General features: G+C 45.3%; 1 protein-coding gene across 11 annotated transcripts in view; it reads right to left on the bottom strand.

The window, feature by feature from the left end:
- Positions 1-620: 620 nt before the first annotated feature.
- Positions 621-21,084, bottom strand: part of Cpsf6 (cleavage and polyadenylation specificity factor subunit 6) — a 78,865-nt gene continuing 58,401 nt past the window's right edge. For 8 of the 11 annotated variants that reach the window (XM_037421772.2, XM_075887074.1, XM_037421773.2 and 5 more), the window contains 6 exons: positions 14,782-14,805; positions 12,277-12,312; positions 7,401-7,513; positions 6,806-6,953; positions 1,185-1,399; positions 621-741 (listed from right to left, as the gene is read on the bottom strand). In XM_037421772.2, coding sequence (XP_037277669.1) covers positions 1,210-1,399; positions 6,806-6,953; positions 7,401-7,513; positions 12,277-12,312; positions 14,782-14,805 — 511 coding nt within the window. In that variant the 3' untranslated portion in view covers positions 621-741; positions 1,185-1,209. The remainder of the gene's footprint in view (positions 742-1,184; positions 1,400-6,805; positions 6,954-7,400; positions 7,514-12,276; positions 12,313-14,781; positions 14,806-21,084) is intronic. The other 3 variants (XM_037421777.2, XM_075887075.1, XM_037421774.2) reach the window with 2 other exon arrangements.

The raw sequence follows: 21,084 nt of genomic DNA, 5'->3' as shown, positions 1-21,084 counted from the left end.
TAAAACTATTCCTGTGCTGCCAAACTCAAGAGCACGAAAGCCTTTTTCTCGACAACTGCTTGCATACTAACTCCACTGGATGATGTTCAGTACTTACTAACGGCAAATGATGGCTAGGGTGGGCTATCACATATCCACACACAACTGACAGAGTACCTCGGTTTCGCCTGAATTGTAAAGCTCCATAATAACATTGAAAGCTAACAGCAGAATTTGCCTTCCTGCGCACTGCACATAATGGATAACCCTGACAAACAGTGCCTGTCACGACCAAGTCAATTTCTGAACTATAGACAACAGCTTACACATCCTAAGCAGAACAGTCATCCCCAAGTTCTTCCATGACATTTTCACTGCAGTCATCAATACCAGGTTGGTATTTTGGTTAAATTTGAGAGGCTGAACATTTTTTCCCTCTTTCCAAATGTATGTATTTATCGTCAGCATTCCCTTTTCGCTCAACAGGAAATGAAGTCAAGCACAGAGTTTTAATCGTAGTTTGTGCTTTTCGCTCTTAGTCCAGTGAGTGTTCAGACAAGCACTTTGTCCAACAAGGCACCTTTAGATTTTAGTTGTTTGTGTTGTTTGTCTAATAAAACATATTTGTGCATACCAAGCAGTGTCATTTCACTTCTTGTTTAATGACACTTCACAGTACAACCAGACAGAAAACAATGCAATGTTGGTGTGGCTACCCGGGAATACAAAAATACACTTGCTCCACAGGATGACTTTGCCATTCTGCAAAAAAAAAAAAAAAGTCAAAATGATGAGTGTAAGTGCTCCATGCTGCTCAAAGAGGAACAAGAAAGACATGAGTTGTGCAAGCAAATTAAACATCTCCATGCTGCCACAAACAAATAAACTTTACGTACACCACAGTTCGACAGAGTTGATGCAGTTGATGCTGGGAATAATTCGCGAAGCCTATTTCCACAAGCGGTACCATCTACAAAAGCACGTAGAGGTGCACACAGAACAGCAAATCGCTGAGCTGATTCTGGGTTGTCATGGTAGTTGTGTATCTGAATCCAAATATGTAAGAGGTTATAAAAACTGAAATCCTGACCCTCTTGCTAAGAAATGAAAGGTACCTTTTATCGAGTGTAGATAGGATCATACAGAACTACTGTAGACATTGTCATGATTTTTTCCAACAAACCGGCCCGGCAGAGGCTACGTACCTTGTGGAAAACTACGCCGGCCAGCTCAGTGGCGGCTCCTGTGCTCCCTTTCCTTGTCCCGGTAACGGTCCTCATGGTAGCGGTCCCTCTCACGGCTCCGGTCTCTGTAGTCCCGCTCACGGCTACGCGACCGGTCACGCCTGCTCGACTTCTCTCGACGGGACGACCGCTCTCGTGACCGGTCCCTCTCTCTGGACCGGGGGCGGTCCTTACTTCTGTGCAAGTGAAAACATCAGAGTCTCGCAACAGCGTTTTGGAATTCACGAGAGTTTCACAAAGTAGCGGAAAAACAACACATTATGGCTCGTTCACATTGAATGGCAGAACAGAAGCCAGAAAATGCTGTTGGATTGCCTGGTAGTACCGGCAAAATTACTGTATTTACAAGCGTAATGAACACACTCACTTTATCAAAAAATCGAAGCGAAGTTGGGGATGCATTTATTATGCTGGCCAAACTTTATAAAAACCTTTTGAAGATGAGCAAAATATATGGAACTTAAAAAAAAATAGGTCACTTAGCCTTTCGCAATTGACATATGCGTGCTCTGTTTATTAACAGCTTCTTCGTTGCTCTTCGGTGTTTCATGGCTTTATTTTCTGCAAGCTGTCCCCGAGCCGCCTGCACACCGCCATAAAAGCGTTTCGCGGGTATCTTGCTATCGTTTAACCACAACAGTGGTATATGCTCCGATTTTCGAGAGGCGCCCAGAAGCGTGCGCTACAACACTACAGCACATTCTGCCAACTTCGCAGCAACCTTGCACGACGACCGCAACGATGCCATTGACATGCGACTTTCAGAGCAGTTTGGAGCAACTGGAGCAGCACTTCCATCACTGCGCCTCCATAGCCCTCTAGCTGTCACTCTTCCCAACCGTTTTTTGCCACTCCATTCTTTGTCCCACCACTACTCTGAGCACCCCGCATCGTAAGACGAGGCCATTGTTTTCACACTGCCACCAATCTTCCAAAGAGCGGTTGAATGACCAGTCTCCCCTCAGTTTTGATCCCTGAAATTATTACGCCATGATTGGCGTCACTGGCCTAGAGTCGTGCCAACATCGTCGGCCGCTAACTGTACCTGATCGCCTGGGTCTCGTCTGTATCGGTGTAATATCGATTCAGTGCACGCGTTTGCGCTGCCCCATTGACTTTGATCACTCACGATTCAATCGGTGTTTAGGACCTGTTCTCGCTCACTTCGCAGACCACTAAACATGCCCTCCGTACGCATGTGTAAGCGTGAAAACAGCAGTTTCAGGGAACTAATCGCGAATAATGAAGTCGGCAAGCCCACCGACACCCCAATGCAATTTTTTGACCTCAGCGTGCGCAGGCCGCTCTCCACAGTTTTCCAACACGTGAGTTGCTCATTTGGTCAACCTTTCAAGCAAGCTACCCGACATGCCTTCTTCATGTATGTTTTGGTTTCCAAAATCGCCTTCCCGCTGATGCTTCCCTCTCTTCGCTCTGCAGCTCCTTTCGCCTGTCTCTTGCAAGTCTGCTCTCCCTTCTTTATCATCATTCCTTCGACCGTCTTTACCGCTCTGCGACGCCAGCCACACTGGCTTGTATTAAGAAGTTTCTTTTCCTGGTTAGAAACAAGCCTAGAGCAGTTCCATGCGTCCTGGCTTGTATGACCCGTGTGCGCATCTTGCTCGCTGTTGGTGTGCATGTGTGGTCAGGATGGTGGACGGAAGACCTTCCGTGCCTTTTTCTGCCGCTGAACAGAACGTCGAATGGAAAATGCAACCATTTGGCTTGGGCGTGATCTGCGCGTGTATGTATGTATGTATGTATGTATGTATGTATGTATGTATATATATATTCTGTTGATAGCCTGGCAGCCATCTTGCCTCGCAGGGTGTCCCTGTATTCAACTGTTGAGATGGTGAAAGCTTCGTGAGCAAAGTCAACAGCTACGTGTGTGCGAAACTGTTTTTGCGAGGCCGACTGTTGGCATCGGACCCGATGCCGAGCCTGAAGCTTCCGAGCAGGACCGCTTCGACGGCAATTTGTGGCAATGCATCGTCGTTTCCATAGGACAGCGGAAATGCAGCTGGGATGATTTCATCATGGCCGATAATGGCGGAACTTCCGAACCGTGCACAGATGATGGCATTGTGAATAAGGGACGTGGCAAGAGCGATTTAGAGGAATCGAATGATGACGATGACAAAACTTTGAATTCAGAGACCACAAGCATGCCTGTAGCAATTGGCTACATTATTAGCCTCAGGCAGCTTGTTTATGCCAATGGCCTTATTGAAGAGAACGCTGTTGCTTTAAACAAACTCGAGACCACCCCAATCGCTTCTGCTCTATGGAACAGACGCATAAAGGATGCATAAAAAACTTTTTTGGGCGTCTCTCATAATCACATAGTGGTTTTGGGACGTTAAACCCCACATATCAATCAATCAAAAACTTTTTTGCTAAAAAAACAAAAAATTTGTTTTCACATGCAGCTGCTTTAAAGCTGGGTTTCATTTACAATGTAATTTGGGATACAGTGAACGAATGCCGTGTCACGCTCAGGTTCGTTATGAACAGGCTAAGTGTACAACCACGCCATTGTTAATGCTATATTAAATGCAACTAAGAACAGCCACTGCGCGGTGGTTATGTAAAAGGAAAGCAATATATATGCATAATAAAAGAAGTTGCTTAAGGGGGGACGCGGCACTTCGGGACCGAAAATCAGCCAAAAAATCGAGTTTTCGCGGACCTTCTTTTCGCGTTCCCGACATCATTGCGCACCTATTTACAAAATTTCATAGCCGAATATCATCAACTTTTATCGTTATTCAACTTTAAAAAACCGAAAACGGGCGTCCTGCCCTTTAAATTGAGGGCGAATAGCGCAGGTTTCGGCTCTACGATACGCGGGAACTACGCGCTCGATCGGCGCCATTTTGGTCTTGTTTGAAAGAACGCGTTTTCAGCTGTTTTTATTCAGTAAGCAACATTGAGCGTTTCCCCGGCTCGAAAAACGGGGCCTCAAAGACGAAGAGCCGCGCTCACTGCCATTGGCTAAACGGCGCACGTGACTGAAATGGCGCTTTCCTGTTGGCTGGAAGCTCGCGGCTTGCGCCTGCATACGCGACCCGACGCCATTTTGAAAGGGTTACCGCTGTGACGCCTCGAAATCAGCAGAGCACTCTGAAGCTTCTGATCGTATCGCCATGCCTGGAAACGCAAAAAAGTATCGGACCGTGCACGCATTTGGTCGCAGGAAACGCAAAGGTCGTGGGAGAAAGTCTACGAAGTCATCAGAGCCCTTGGTTGACTCCGACGAACGATGTGTCGACGCTCCGCGGCCGTTCAGCGATGGTGCGACCGAGCGCGTTGCCTCCGACGACGATGACGGTGAAGCGAACTCCGGATGAGCGAATGTGCGGAAAAGGTTAGAACAATTTATGATGACTTGTGCTTGGGCCACCGGGGCAATATTGCCGTTAGCTACGACGGCACGTGGAAGACGCGAGGCCATTCTTCCCACATCAGCGTGGGCACAGTTATCGAATTATTTAGTGGCTACATGTTGGACTACGTCGTTCTTTCCAACTTTTGCCTAGGCTGCGAGGTGGGCCCAAAGCCTAGTAGTGAGGGCTATCAAGAATGGAAGGCTAACCACAAATGCCAAAAAAATACGAACAGCAAAGCGGGGCAAATGGAAGTGGAGGCGGCTCTAATTCTATTTCAGAGGTCGCTTGAACGCCATGGCCTGCGCTACACAACTATGCTGTCTGATGGAGACTCTAGGACATTTTGCGCCATACAAGACGCCAAGGTGTATGGTTACATTGACGTGCAGAAGGAAGACTGTATTAATCCTGTACAGAAACGGATGGGCACCGCATTGAGAAACCTGGTGCAGAAACAAAAGTGCGATGGGAAAAGAGGCCTTGGTGGGAAAGGCAGGCTCACAGGTGAGCTGATCACCAGGCTGAGCACATATTATGGCCGGGCTCTGAAATCGCATGAAGGTGACGTGGGCGAGATGCAAAAGGCTGTGATGGCCACATACCGCCACGTCACCTCCACTGATGAATGCTCGGACCACAGTCTGTGCCCAGCTGGTGAAACTTCATGGTGTCGGCACAATGCCGCAAAAGCAAAGGGTGAGCCCGACCCCAGGCATGCCTACAATCTACCGAAAGACGTGGCAGAGGCATTACTACCGGTTTATACCCGGCTTTCGGAAAGAGCCCTGCTTCAGAGGTGCGAACGCGGCAAAACGCAGAACTCCAACGAGAGCCTACATTCGGTAATCTGGAGTTTGGCCCCCAAGGAGCACCATGCGTCCCTGTTCGCTGTTGAAGCAGCTGTTGCAGAAGCAGTGCTGCGCTTCAACACGGGCAATTTGAATTCTGCAACGGCAATCTTAGGTGAAATGGACATGAATGCAACAAGTACTGGTGCCAGGAGAGCGAGAGAAAAAGACCACCGTCGCAGCATTGTCTCCAACAAGAAAAGAACAGCCTCATTGGAACTCCGGAAGCTAGTGAAGAGGAGGCATGAGCACAGAATGCATTCAGACTATGCTTCTGGTGCATTTTGAGGTTGTCTTGTTGCATCTTCTGCAATAAAAATGTGTGCCCACGTTTTTTCTCGATTTCTCAAAACGACAATTTTCATGTGCTTCCCATTATGCCGGAGCAATATCTCTTGTTCTATCTGGGTTATCATTACGATTTCTTTTTTGTTTCGAAGATAAATGCAGGGGATGTGTCGTAAAGTAAGTTTTATTGTAATAATTTTTGGAGAAAATTCTCTAAATGGATCTTTTGTTTCAAGTGTAGATGGGGAAATTTTTCATGTCATATTCAACATCCCACAACTTTGCTTCGAAATAGCCCAGAACAATGATTTATACTTTATTGCACACTGTGAACATACCGAATTGGTTCTATAGGTTGCACATCAATATCCAAGTTACAGTTAATTAGCTAATTAGGCCTTAATTGAAAAAGTCGCAGTTCATCATATCTTTAAAACTAATTGTCACAGCAAAAAAAGAATTAGATTTTTGAAATCAGCAGTAAAATCTACATAGGCTCTCCAAATTTGACTGAGGTACTCGCAAAAATAAAAGAGTTTTTGGAAGGTGTAGCATCCGCCCTTAACCCAGTTACAATTGCAGCTTATGACGAAATTTTCATGGCACTTGATTATCATCATAAGTGGGCTCAACTGTGTTCTTGATGAACAGAGGGCACATTTGAATTGGGCACAACCGAATTCACTCGATGTTCCAGGAACAGGCCTGAAATGGGTGTTTTTATCGTGGTGCGGCATTTGTTCAATAAATGTCACATTGCCACTGGAGTGACACGAAAAGGGACAGGCCAATTTCAAAGATAAAAATGTACAAAAGTTCTGGCACTTGCTACGACGTCAATGGGGATCACACAAGCTGATAAGTGAATCAACCAGCTGTACTTGCACAACCTGAAAACTTCAGAAACAAACCAAACCAAAACTTTCATGCGGAAATTTACATATGTATGCTCTGTATCTATTATGCACCAGATATAAAGAAGAAAGGACACTAAAATTTTTTTCGAACAGTAAAACAGTGAAAGTTGTGAAATGCAGGTTTGAGTGCTGCTCACCGTGTGCTGTAGGATTTAGACTCAATCCCGTGCAGGGTGTCCTGCAGAGAGCTAATGAGAATCTTGCAGCGGTCATCGTTAGCCACCTTGGACTGCTTGATGAGTGAAATAGCTGTCACAAGGGTCTCGATGGCGCTGGCAAATTCACCTGCAACGAGACAAGCGCAAAACCAGCACTGTCAAAAAAAGAGGTTCGAGCATTTTGCCCACCCCCAAACCAGCAAAAACAATCTTGTTTTTTCACTACTCAAACATTAATCATTTATTAGATTTTAATGTTCCCTTTTGCTGCCCAGGTACAGAACAAGCTAAGCAGAGCTATACAAGCTAAAAACACAGAAAATGCGTGGCAAACACACAGACCTACACCTGCACAGGTACAATGAGGCTCATAGCAGTGCACGCTTTCCAACTAAAGTGCATATACACCAGGCAAGTGTCAAATAATGAGATTTCTTTGATGTGAGGGAAATCCCCTAATTAACATTCAAACATTACCTAGCACTTCCACGTATGTTTAACTCACACACGCACACTCGTAATTTCAACGGCGGTCTAACGGCACAAAGCAATTGCCAAGGCTTGAAGCACTTGCCTGTGCTGGCATCAGCCACGGCACGGGCAATGGCACTGCTCGACACTGTCCTGTTTCTGGACATGATTTCTTCAAACTCGGACTCATTGATGGCAGGATTCAGTGGGTCTTGCCTGCAAGTAAAAAATTTGTGGATGAGTGATGGGACAATCCTGCTAATTCGCAGTTAGTACACACTTTGCACGGACAGGCAAAATGTGTCAAAACTAGATAGCTTTAACACACCATAAGTTGCACATGATAAAAGTTCGAGTACAGGCAAACCCCACTACAATGAACACCGCTTCAACGAAATTTTCCCTACGATCACGAAAATTCTCGTTTCCTCGTTAGCTGTCCTTAAGACTAACGACAAATATGCTCGCCACGAAATACTTTTTATTTTGCAGTTTCGCTTCAACTAAATTTGACGATGCAATTCCAGGCTCGCATATTTAATTACGTCGCTTCGACGAAATTTCCACTACAATCCGAAAAATTCTCGATTCCTCATCAGCTGTCCATAAAAATAAAAGCATAAATATTCTCGCAACGAAACACTTTATATTTTGCCGTTCCGCTTCAACTAAATTTGATGATGAAATTCAGGCTCACATATTTAATTACATGCTTTTGATTGTTTTTGCGCTTGGCCAGTGTGGTCGGTCAGTGGTCAGTGGTCATTTTTTGCTTAATTTCCCTACAACAAAACTTTTTTAGCGCCCCGTCCGTTTCCTTGTAGGTTCGACTGTAATACGCTCACCATAACCAAGCACAGACATTGCAGCGGGGGTTGTAAAATTATGTTCGTCAGTTTCCCTGTCTTGTGGTTAGTACATAGTTAGTACATGTTTCTTGTCGCTTTAGGCAAATATAACATGTCTATGCGTGGTCCCTTTTCTGTGACTTGAATTTTTTCAAGGTTTCAACAGTGGACGAATTGCGATCACTAACGCGCTTGCGAAGAATGTGAGGGTCGAGGAGCAGTGTACACTGAGCAATTCGCTGCCCGTAGCAATGGTGCTTCATAATGGCAGCATGGTATCAAGATTCCCACACAAATATGAGTGCAATCAAGAAGCAGTCTGTTTGAGCCTATCTTCCACGCACGTTACAGCATTGGAAGTGACACATGCACACAAATTAGGCATGCATGCGTGCACAGTGCTAAACAATTAAGTACAACACCAAAAGAATGTGGCTAGTGATTTTTTCCTTTATGCCACTAAGGAGCTATATTATACCATGAAACCAAGAGCCTTTGTGGCTCTTTGTTTCATGGTTGGTTGGACTCTCCGACTCAGTTTAGTCCCACAGCCACACTTCACGGTACCACATTTTAATTGCTGAGCACTGTACAAAGCAAACATCTCTAAAAAAAACGAATTTGACACAGAGACCTACTTCGGCAGCGCTGATTAACTGAATAAGAAGCAATCAAACGGGGCCTTCGCTCACGAAGAAAAACAAATTTCTCATAACTCTATCACAAACAGAACTTACATTTTTGTGACATTTTGGTACAACACTGATACAAACATGGAATGAGCTCAAGTTCAGAAAACATCACTTGGGAATGCGCATCATAAACAAAGTCCTAAGAGAACCGAACATTACTACGTTGCTTCTGTTCAATGCATATATCAAACCACCACAATGCAAGCCCTGTGGAACTGCGCGAGCATGCGGTTAGTAGTGATATAAAGCCAGGTTAGTGAGTAAGCGGGAGGAAAGCAGCTGCATGCATAGATTACTTGTTGCCCAAAAATCCTTGTTTCTTCATGTCACGCTTGTCATGCTGCTCTCTACTGTGCCTGAAAGAGTGCGACGCAAGACAAGACAGCATGCTTCACAAGAGACGCCACAATCCACCCACACCGCTTTTTGTAAGCACAGTGCGAAAAAAGAAAGAAAGAAACCCCGAAGCTTTACAAAATTCAGGGCCTTGTGTACTTCCTCTAGACTTCCAAGTACAGTCATACATAGATTTAACAAAATACCGCTTATAACGAAGTAAATGAATAGTCTTGAAATAAGCATAATATCAAGAATATACCTTTATAATGAATTTTCGAATATAATGAACTTATTTTCGTGTAAGAAGCAGCTTCATTATAATAACTCCGAGTGTACTTCCCCAACACATGGACATTAGTTTGCTTTCCCTGGCAAAAAAATACAAAATCTGCAATTAATAGTGAGTGCCACTAAGCAGTATTTCTTCCCTCATCTTTCAGAGACATGAGCCTAGCCCAAATCTTTCAGTCCTGCTGAAATCTGACACAAAAGTCACCTTTTCTCGCTGTGGAACACAGTGTCTGGCATTTTCTTTTTTTTTTTTTTAAAGATTTCTTGAGTTGCCAATGACAGTTAAAGATATTCGACTGGATTGTATACATGGCACAAAAAGCACACGCAGTGGAACAGGGGTCAAGCTTAAACCTTAGAATGGGCTAACAAAATCAAATTGCCAATGTGATGAGCACACAATAAACATATTGTATATGATGATGTGTTTTAAAATTATACAAGACATTTCTTAACACCTAAAATTGTTGTTTTCCCGTTTTTTTTTTTTTTTTTCAGAGTTGGCTGCTGCATACTGAAACTGCATAATATAGTACTAGGAAACTATGGTCAATGGAGCCTGTAAAACGGTAGTTCGCAACCCTACGGTATGTAAAATAAAAATGGGTTAAACAAGCCATTATCACTTCTACTGCCATGCTGCGAGTCACGGCTTGACGTTGCATGCGTTGAAGCCCTCAATTTTAACTCCCTCACAACAAGGCACTAGACTTACCTATTCCAGATGTAGTTACTAAAGCAAAAAGAAGGTTTACTTCCAGGCACCGCCTATCGTTGCGTTACTGCTTATAAGAGACACCTCATTTAAAGGAAAACAATTGCTCTCTAGCGCACGTCTTTTATAAGGGGGTTCATCAACTTTCCTTCAATAGGAAAAAAAAAACTTTTTTGAAATTAGCGCTGTGCGAATATCATGAACTTCAAATCGATAGCAGTATTCTGTGTCCACAGGCTTTAAGATGTCAATTAGTTCACTCCCGTGCTGCCAATTTTTAGATACCTGGTTAGCTCAATTGGTACAGCCTGGAGAGATATCGGTACTCAGTTCTATTGGCAAAAATCTTTTTTGGCAACTGAGAAGCTTTCTTTCTGAGACATATGTGCAGTGAAACCTCGTTAGATACCTGGTTAGCTCAATTGGTACAGCCTGGAGAGATATCGGTACTCAGTTCTATTGGCAAAAATCTTTTTTGGCAACTGAGAAGCTTTCTTTCTGAGACATATGTGCAGTGAAACCTCGAAGCTCATTAACCCGGATCTCACAAAACTAACAAAAATGTCCGAGTTGACCGAATTCCGGAGTGCATGTTCGGTTTCTCCAGAACTCTGGTTCCACCGTCGGTTACAGCAAGCAGTGCTTGAGCCTCCAAGCCGCCGAGAGCCCGCTGATATTGCGCTACTCAAAGCACAGAGTTCCAACAGCCCTCTCCCGAGTTGTCAAGTAATTCAGTGGGTGCCTAAACCTCCCCAAATTAACGAACATTCGACACCACTGAAGTATACACAGTTTTGTGTTCGTTGTGGACAGCGCCTTAGGGTTTAGCGGTACAGCGTTTACGTGGTTTAAGTGCCTCGGCTGATACTGTGGCACCACCTATCTGAGGGTAAATAGGTTGAAGAACAGTGAAAAGAAAAAGAAAGCAAGAAAGTTTGCCTGTGCCATCACACAAAGCAATTAAGTTCTTTTCAGTAATAATATATGTAAATACGAAACATGCCCAAAACACGAAAACATTAATGTTGCCGATTTGTTCACATCGACCTTCTGTTAGGCCTAAAAGACATTCGAAATGGGAAGCTACCTCAAAAACTACACTAACTTATCCATAATACTAGGACATCAAAGAGAACTGAAGGCAAGCGAAGCCATTTTAAAGTTGTTTACTGCAGCGAAGGAACAACTATGCCAAAATCATTTCGAACGGGCGTCCGAAACTGCCGCCATGTTTTACATACACTGCATAAACCGCACTAACACAGTAACACTACATCTGAAAAATAGCGTGCGTAGGGTGAGCAGTATATGTCTCGTATGTTCCTGCGCATGTGCACTTCAATCCTGCTATCCCTGTAAGCCCGCTATCCCGCTAAGCCTTGTAAACTATAACTGTCTATTCTGTTGATGTACAGCTAAAGAAAATCTGAAGCAGAGCAGAGGTACAACACCGTTGACAAATCACAACCAACTAAGCTGCTTTCAAAAGCTAATGTTACACATGCTGGCATGCTCCGAGACAAACACTGGCAGAAAATTAGCTATGAATTCAGCGTAACATATCACTACTATCAGAAATAATGCACCTAGGCAAGACTAAACTGTCTATTCTGTTGTACATCACAGCTGAAGGAACAACTGAAGCAGAGTGCAGGTACAACACCGTTGACAAATCACAACCAACTCAGCTGCTTTTAAAAGCCAACGTTACACATGCTGGCATGCTCAGAGGCAAACACTGGCAGAAAAATAGCTATGAATTGATAGTAACATAACGCTACTATTAGTAATACTGTACCTAGACAAGACTAACCAAGCGCAATTAAATAATGCGGATCTTATGAATCTTTGCCTTGCGAGCTTTCAGTTGAGTTTATAATACACGTCCATTCCTTCTGGTGTTTGCACATAAAACCCCGTAGTGAGCCACAGTGTTAGTAGCATCTTTTAAACATCAAATTAATTAAGTTCACCACACTACATGAGTGTGGAGGGTTGAAAATTAAACAGAAAGAGTAAAAGCACCGAATCAGTCAACCAAAGTGCAACAAACAACCCCATTCCACAATGTTTTGAGTCCATAAATTTGAGTACCTGGAGGGCATAGATGATGATGCAGGCAACATACTCCTGTTATGGAAGAACCGAAACAAAAAAAAACAGAACTTGAGAATGTCAACTATAAAAAAAAATTGTAAAACGCACAGTAGTAGTCTACAAAGAACACGCATGCATGCCTACGGTGCCATACCATGCAAGACACCTCTACCGAAAAAAAAAAACAAAAAAAAAACAGGGTACTGCACTTGTTTTTTTAAGAACAATGCAATACTTCACAGTTCTATAATGTATGCTCATAGTGATTGTCAATGAATACAAATTACTGTCTTCCTGCATTTCTACAGGCAGTAGTATAACTGATAGGTTTTCATTTGCAAAATGCCCCTTTCTAAAAAAAGAAAACCGTCAACATTCTGGCAATCTTCTACTGACACTCCTTTTGATTATCTAGAAGATCTATAATACAGCTGGTTAGAGCAGAGCATGTTTGCATTTCCCAATATGTGACACATATTGAACACTGCCCTGTGCCTAATTTCCACAAGCCTATTACAGCATAATAAAATGAAGTCACATGAAGTCCCTCTAATGCAGTACAAATAGTATGCAGGCATTAAGAATGCACACCAAGTGCCTAATGTAGATAGCGCTGAGGTGGCTGATCTGCCTTGCAACTGCTGACTGTCGACTATAATGAGAGCACAGCTTTTGGTGAGGCCGCTACCCTTTCGTATAGCTCAGCTGGCAATGTTATGACTAGCCACATAAAGTAGTCTGTAGAATAACCCCCATTCGTCATGGCTTACAAGCACTTGCACTCCCATAGCTATGTTCTCTGCAAATAAGTGACCTGAACACAAAAGCAGGCCCACGACTACTAAGAAAATTTAAGGGGAGACACTGATCTTAAACATTTTTTTTTTAATTTTAAGTATTTAGAGCTCAAATTTTTATGTGATATGCAATTCTCACAACTGAAAGCAAATATGCAATTAGTTTTCAGCTGTGACTTCCAGATTTTAAAATAGTGAATGTTCCAAAAACTTACATTCTGCCCACTGTTTAGACTGCTTTCTAATAAAAGATTGCTGCAAATTAGATATGACAGTGTTCTATAAAGAACAGGGAGTGCAAGAAAACTACAATTTTATTTTTAGCTTCATTGGTTCAAGAGTTGCTTAATTAAAACTGCTGCCTAATTATATCACTAATTAAATCACTGCTCTTAATGAAATTGTCATAATTTTTTGGTCTTGTTGCACTCATCAATGTATAAGCTTTCAAATGCTGCAAAAATTATCAAAATCCAACTACTAGATCAACAGATACTGTGGGCAATGGCCTTGTAAGGCCTCGTACGCGCAGGTCTGGTGTGTGATCGTTGGCCCCGGCTATGGCATCCGTGATCGCAGGAGCGGCGTTTGTGATAGCGTTGGCACAGCCAGCTTTTTCTGTGTTTTATCGCTTCTTTTCGAACGCATGAGCAGTATGAAACTTTCAATGACCACCTGCCGTCACACCCATAGCGCAGCCACACCCATTGCACAGCCACACCCATTGCACAGCAACACCCATTGCACAGCAACACCCATTGCACAGCAACACCCATTGCACAGCCGCCGCTTAGGCCTCGTCATAACATGGTGGATTGCAGACGGATCCCTTGACATCCAATAGGAAACCGGGAACTGCCCCACGTGATAGAAACGCACCAATGATGTGCGAGAATTTAATTTTTCTTCATTTGCGATAACTGCGTTGTTGCTGGACGAAAAGCGTTCTTTCGCTAGGAACAGACGAAAGAATACGGCTTTAAACGAGACCAAAATGGCCGCGCTGCCTGGTAGTTCTCGGGCACCGCAGCGTTGAATATGACCGTTTTTGAAGTGGTTTCGCGGGTGGAAATGGTCACGAAACTGACTTTGAGACCGAATTACTCGACAAATACGCATTACATGGCAATAGCATTTTCGAAACACCTTCTTCAGACCCTATATATTATTCAAAAATATACTTCAGAAAATCGATTGCCCGAAAATTTTTCGGCCTTTGAGACCCGTGTCTCCCCTTAAGGTGCGGTTAATATTCCTTCAATGTTTTTTAGCGTTTGATGTGTCTGCTACACTGATGGCCTCACACATTGGGCAACTGTACACGTTCACCTCTTCGATGCCTTTAACAGAGGTTTGAGCAGGTGTACCTTCTGTTCAAAGAGTAAATAAAAAAGACCACTGCAGCCTACTCCAGCTGCCACTTACAGCCACTAAATCAATTTCTAAGCATCACTTTTGATTAAAACAGGTAAGGCACCTTCCTTTCATCAACGTCTAAATTATTGACACTCTGCTATCGAACCACTGTTGTTCCCCTAAACCGTAAGCAATAAGAGAAACAGCGACATGAACAAATTAAACAGCATGAGCATGTGCACCATTTTCAGCTTCTCGTACTGTGCAGTAAAATTGAGGCGCGTTTCAAACAGTACCTGGTTATCCAAGAGAAAAGAAAAATGAACCCCAAGCAGAGTTTGCTACTTGCCTCGGATCTACTGAATAAGGGTGGCTAGAGGACACAGGAAACGAAAAAAAAAACAAAGAAGAACAATCAAAAAAATTGCCGTAACAAGAATGACGACAAAAGCTGATGCAATGAACATGGCAACAAAAGAAAAATAAAGCAGGCAACAAGCAAGCAACACACAACCACGACACAGCAGTGACAGAGGCAACAATAAAAACGATGACATCCCAATTGCGTGCAGTGCACTTTCGATCGCAACTCAAGTTTGTCGATTGCGATTCTGCATTTTGCTTAGCAGAAGCATTGCTATTGAATAACTTGAAATCATTACTGAGATCGCCGCCATTGTAACTGTAACATATGCAAATAATCCTACCAAATATTGAAATTTCACTTAAATGCAAAAATAGAAAAGTAACAAGATAGAAACTGTCACTGAATATGAAAGTATCCCTTCTAATACTAAACAGCGCCAAATGCCTTATTACGACAGCTATATCTTTATAAAAAAATAAAAAACTACAGCAATACTGGCAGGGATGCAAAAGCCGAAATAGAATTTGGAGCAGCAAAATGATACTTTTGAAGCGCTAAACCCCAAATTTGGAGCAGGTTACAGAGAAACCATCAATCTTTCATCACAGAAGACCAAATTTGGAGCAAGAACTAGGCTTGAGCAAATATTCAAATGCTTCGAATATTCGAATAGTTCAGAATTAAAATTCGCTTCGATTCGAATTTAAATTATCATATATTTTTGAAGACGTATTCGCAATAAACGAATAGATGTATATTAGTCCGCCAGCAAAGGTGGTTTCACTGCAATGTAGGGGTGCTAAGCCGTGAACGCATCTATCTAAAAAAAATTCGCTTTGTGCGAAGCCCCCCCCCCCCCCCTTTAAGGGGAGACGCTCCTCGAAAGCACTTTTTTTTTGTTATTCAACTTAGAGCTTCAGAAATTGGACCACTGATGCAGTTTTTCCTCCTGATTCCAAATCTGTAATCAGTTTTTACATAAGTGCAATAGTTTGGGAGTTGTGTTTCAAGTAATGGTGAAACTTGATAAGTTTTCCGGGAACTTTCGCGCATACTAAATGTTCATGCAGAGAGTTGTTCAATGGCTCCTTTTGCTCCCTATTAGCCATAGAGTGCCGATATCTAGCTAGAAATTGTGCTCCAACTTTGAAACTATGAAAAAAACATCTGTGTAGCAAACTACCCTTTTTTTTCCACTCGACCACCATTAAATTTATTAATAGATATTTACAGCTGATAGGTTGTGCTGATTCAAGTAGATATCAGCACCCTACGCACTCTCCTCAATGTGTGTGCCAAATTTCGTCGTCGTATGACCATTCTAAGTGCCCGAAACACTTCCCGCAAAAAATGCAAATTGGCCAAAATTGCGAAATGAGAAAAACGCGTTTGAAAGTTTGAAAGTCTGTATTTACAAAAATGAAAAACGCAGTAGCACGAAACTTGTGCTGAACACATACACACATGTCCAGAGGGAATATCAGTTGTCTAAAACTCTCCAGCACCGTAGGTTTTCCCTTCCCGGCTGGTGCGGCAGGACTCTTCCACCCGGGCCCTCTTGGCTGCACTGCGACGGTGTGCCCTCGCCTCAGCGGTCTGACGCACATTCATCTTGTGCATGCGCATGCTGTCTCGGCGGTCGCTGAGGGTAACCAGGGCCTCCGAAGGAAGCACCCCAAGCTCTTCCAGCACCTTTTCAAAGCTCGCGTGGCCCCGGTTGAACCACAGGACTGCAATGGCTGTGGCTGTTTCCACAGCAGTCCGGGAAGCAAACCGGGTCTTTGGACACAGCAGCCATATTTTGCTGTTCAGGGACTCGGCCGCGTTCTGTGTCTTGCCGTGGAGGCACCGGGCAAGCAGCTTCGCATCTGTGAGACGCTTGTAGATTGGGAGGACTGCCAAACCCTGGGCCTTGGTCAGGAGGGGGGTGTGGCACGGTGCAGGCTGGCCCTGCGCCTCAGCACGTCGGTGCTTGCACCACGAGTCTGGGCCTGCAGGACAGAACTTGTGACTTCCAGCACCGTCTGTTGAGCACGAGTGCAAACATGAGGCCCATATGGCAGTGTACATCTTGTGGACATTTCCCCGATTGTTCACAATGGCCACCTGAAAGTAAGTTTGAAGCTTCTGGATGGTGGTCTCCTTCAGCTTCTCCCCTCGTGGAAGTGGCGTTGGCAGCTTCCGCAGGCCGGTGCCCAGACGTTTCGCCACGTGGTTGGTGCACTCCTCTTTTTCAATTGGAGTGTCAGGGTACACGTTGGCATCACAGACCCCGTTGTAGGCCTTGCTGTCTCCATCGCTTAGGAAGATGGTGAACCGCAGGGGTGTCTCATAGTCCACAGTCCTCTGCCAAATGCGCACTGCAGCTTCGGCCTCCATGGCATGCGAAGAACAGTCGCAATTCTTCTCACAAACGGGATGATGAAACGCCTGCCATGTTTCTTCATCGCCTCCCATGTCGTTATGCAAACTGCACGCCAGGCAGAAGTTGGAAAGCACTTCATAGTCCAGGCACAAACCAGTGTCCAAGGACACTACAGTTCCCACACCATTGTGGCTTTTGTGGCCTCTTTTTTGCCATGTGCCGTCAAACATGACTGGCACGTCACTGTTACCAGCCACCTTTTTGGTGACGCTGCGTGCCCTTTGCATGTTTTCACAGACAGCCTTCACTGCCGCACTGTGAATCTTTTTGCCGATAGCATGGAAGGTCTTATGGTGCATAGGGTTTGGCAATCCAACTACTGCACAAAATCGTGAAAGTTGCTCATGCCCGATACCGACGGCACGCGCTGCAAGCACCACTTTCAGGTTCACGGCAAAGGCGTCACGCGAACTCCCGCTGTCGTAGCTTCTGCTTGCACCGCGGCCGCCATCTGACGCGACCCGCTTCGACGAGTACGCGGACGAAAGGATGCTCTCCGAGCACTCCGCATTCTCGCAGTGTAGCTCCAGAAACGCCGAAAGGCCTTTCCGCTTTTTATTCGGTGCCCGAACTGCGAGTTTACTCTCGTGACAAACGGGGCATGCCGCGCCTGCGACGACGGCCGTCAATGCACCCAACTCGCACAGCACTACGCTTTCGGCACGATCGGCATTCGGCCTGACGTCGTTTTCGAATAACGCGATCTTTTTCTGCGATGCACTCACAAAATTCACTGCAGCGTTGATCTCGTCGTCGCAGTTGCCATGGTCGACGTTGCCGTGGTCGATGTTAGGCCTACCGGCCGCTGGCCCGTCGCGGACATTTTCGTTGGCGGTGGCTTTCTTGTACGTCCTCCGCCGCTTCCCTCTGAGCTTGTTCTTACTTCTGTATTTCCGATGGTCGGCAACGGCCTTTTTCGGGCTTGCCATCGCACGAAAACAGCGAAAAATAACTCCGGAAAACAGTGAAGCGAACTACGGCAAGAAAACACGGGTGCTGTCAGCCAATGGCGGCCCTGCGTTAGTGGCGCGCGGTTTGAAACGGCGGGAAAAGACTGTTTTTGTTGCTTTTTTTTTTAGATTTTTCGTGAACGTACGAGACTTCAAGAACCGGGATCGTGGAGAGTAAGGACAACTCTACACGAGCCAGCGGCCGCAATATGGCGGACAGCTCTCTTCGCGGCCCCGCGAGCACGCGAACAGCAGCCCGTTTTGTGTAAATTTCGTGATGCCGCGCGTCACTGCCGCTCACTCAGACGTGTTTTTCACTGACTTCTGATGCTTATTTCGCTGTGATATTTTCAGATGTCAAAATATAATGTATAAAGATGATAAAGCAACAAAAAACAGAAAAGGTGAAATTTGGAAAAAAAACGCGACTTTTCGACCCGCGTCTCCCCTTAAGTTTAAGGGGGCCCTGCAACATTTACTGAGCATGGTCAGAAAACGTTGCCGATCAGTAGTCGAGGCTACCGAGAACACGCGAGGCAAATATTATAGTACAGCATGCGGCCTGTGATTAACAATAAATTTTCAAAGCTGAAAATTGCTTTCTTCCCTCGGCAAATTACACTATACAGGCTCAAAAACCACTTGTCACAGCCAACAAGGAGTATACAGCTCTGGTCACAGCCATTGGCAGATATTATCAAAGCTTGTTTGTCATTACCGGAGCTGCCACAGGAGGCCGCCACTTGTACACGAGTATTTGCTATCGCACTGAGAAGACGCGAATTCAAAGAAAAAACAAAACGTGCTTAAGGTCACGAGGTGCGTGTGACGTATTTTCTTCCGCCGTGCCATTCGTCCCTGCTTAGCTTCCAGCTATTTTGTTGGGACGAGAAGAGAGAATACAACTGCAGCGTGAGACAAATTTTTGGAACTCCACTCATACTGGACTGATTCCAGAAACTTTGTGGCGAGAAACTTGTGGGGCAACAAGCGTGTTTACTTAAGGCTCCATGGCTACTTGGAAAAGTACTGCAGGGCACCTTTGAAGGGACATGTTATCCCCAAGTCAATGCTTCATTTTACTAAGCTTGTTATGATGGCTTATATGCTCCAAGTACAGTCGAGCCCACATATAACGGCCCCACTTAAAACGAACTTTCGCTTAAAACGAACAATATCCGTGTGACCGTGAAAATAAACATTGGTTCAATGGCACAAAATCGCACTTATAACGAACGTCTCCAAGCGCCGCTGATCGGTTACAGCGAACAGAGTCAGCAATCTGTCGACTTCCCGGGAAACCAATTTCGACCACTGATCAGGCATCGGCGAGGTGCCCATACATTCTTATTGTTAAACGTCGACTCTGCCTCTGCGCCCCTCTAGTTGCCGCTCTCCCTGACCGCTTTTTGTTACGCACCCCTCGGTCCTTTGTCCCCCTGCTACTCTGAGCACCCCGCATCGCCAGACGAGGCCAGTGTTTTCACACTGCCACCGATCTTTCGAAGACCAGTCGGCCATCTACCCTGCTTTTGATTGCTGGTACTGTCGTTGGCATCGCCGGCCTGGAGCGACCAGACTATTTGCTAACATCGTCGGCCACCGAGTGTATCCGATAGTCTGCGTCTAGTACACGCACGTACGCTATTCCACCGACTCTGATAATTTGTGATTCATTTCGTGTTTAGGACTTGTTCTCGCCCACTTCCCACTCGGCTCAGCATGACTTCCGCACGCGTGCGGAAGCGCAAGAACGGCTGTTAATTTGCGCGAAATGAATCGCGAAATATCGGAGTTCGTGAGGCCACGCAAAGTCGCCGGTGAAACGAAATTATTTTTTTTACCACGGCCGCAGATTCTTCGAACACCGCCGCGCGCACCGATTCAGGCGGCCATGCACTTATCCAAGTTTTTCTATGTGCGAGTTTCGCGGACCTTTCAAGCAAGCTACCCAACCTGCCTCCTTCCCATGTGTCTTGGTTTTCAAGGTCACCCTCCCACCGCATCCTTCCCTCTCTTTATCGCAACTCCTTGCCCTTCTCTCGCAAGTCTGCTCTCCTCTCTTGATTACAACCCCATCGCCCGTGTCCACCGCTCCGCGACGCCCACCACGCTGGCTCGAATTAGTTTCGTTTTCTGACTGAAAACGGGTCCAGAGCTGTTCCATGCATTCTGGCGTGTGTGTCACGTGTGCCCGTCTTGCTCGCTCTTGGTGTGCGTGTGTGGTCATGGTGGCCGACGGGAGGACTAGCACGCTTTTTTTCTGCCGCTCAACAAAACGTCGAAAGTGTGACCGCTTGGCTTGAGCGTAATCCGTGCGTTAGATGTGGCGTTGCGAAGCGTTTGCTCATAGCTGTTAACCACGTGGCAGCCAACTTGCTGCTTTGGACGTCCCGGTATTCAGCTGTGGAGATGGTGAATATTTCGTGGGCGGCGGTGACGGCTACATGCGCACGAAACTTTTTTCGCGAGGCCGACTTCGTCGACGTCGGGCCCGATGCCAAGCCAGAAGCTTCCGAACTGCGGCGGCGATTTGTGGCAGCGCGTCCTCGACTCCGACCTGGGAGAGCGGGTGGGACATCTGTTGCGGTGATTTAATTACGGCCGACGATGAGGCCGACACAGCGAAACAGTGCACGGATTGGGGCATTGTGAATGAAGTACGTGGCGAGAGCGATTTGGAGGAATCTGATAGCGAGAACGACGAAACTTTGGAACCAGTGCCTCATTCAGCTTATGCCACGGGCCTTGGCGAACGAGCACCCTACCATTTTAAATGAACTCGAGACCGCCCTTATTGCTTCTGCTCTTCGAAACACGTGCATTACAGACTTTTTGGGGGCAAAAAAAGTTTGCGTTTTCGCTCGCAACTTTTTTAAAAGCTGTGTTTCATTTACTACTAACTTCGGG

The sequence above is a fragment of the Rhipicephalus microplus genome, chromosome 2, assembly GCF_043290135.1.
Source record: "Rhipicephalus microplus isolate Deutch F79 chromosome 2, USDA_Rmic, whole genome shotgun sequence".
Classification (NCBI taxonomy): domain Eukaryota; kingdom Metazoa; phylum Arthropoda; class Arachnida; order Ixodida; family Ixodidae; genus Rhipicephalus; species Rhipicephalus microplus.
Note: the sequence above shows the minus strand (reverse complement) of the source record. Positions and strands in the feature narration are given on the sequence as shown.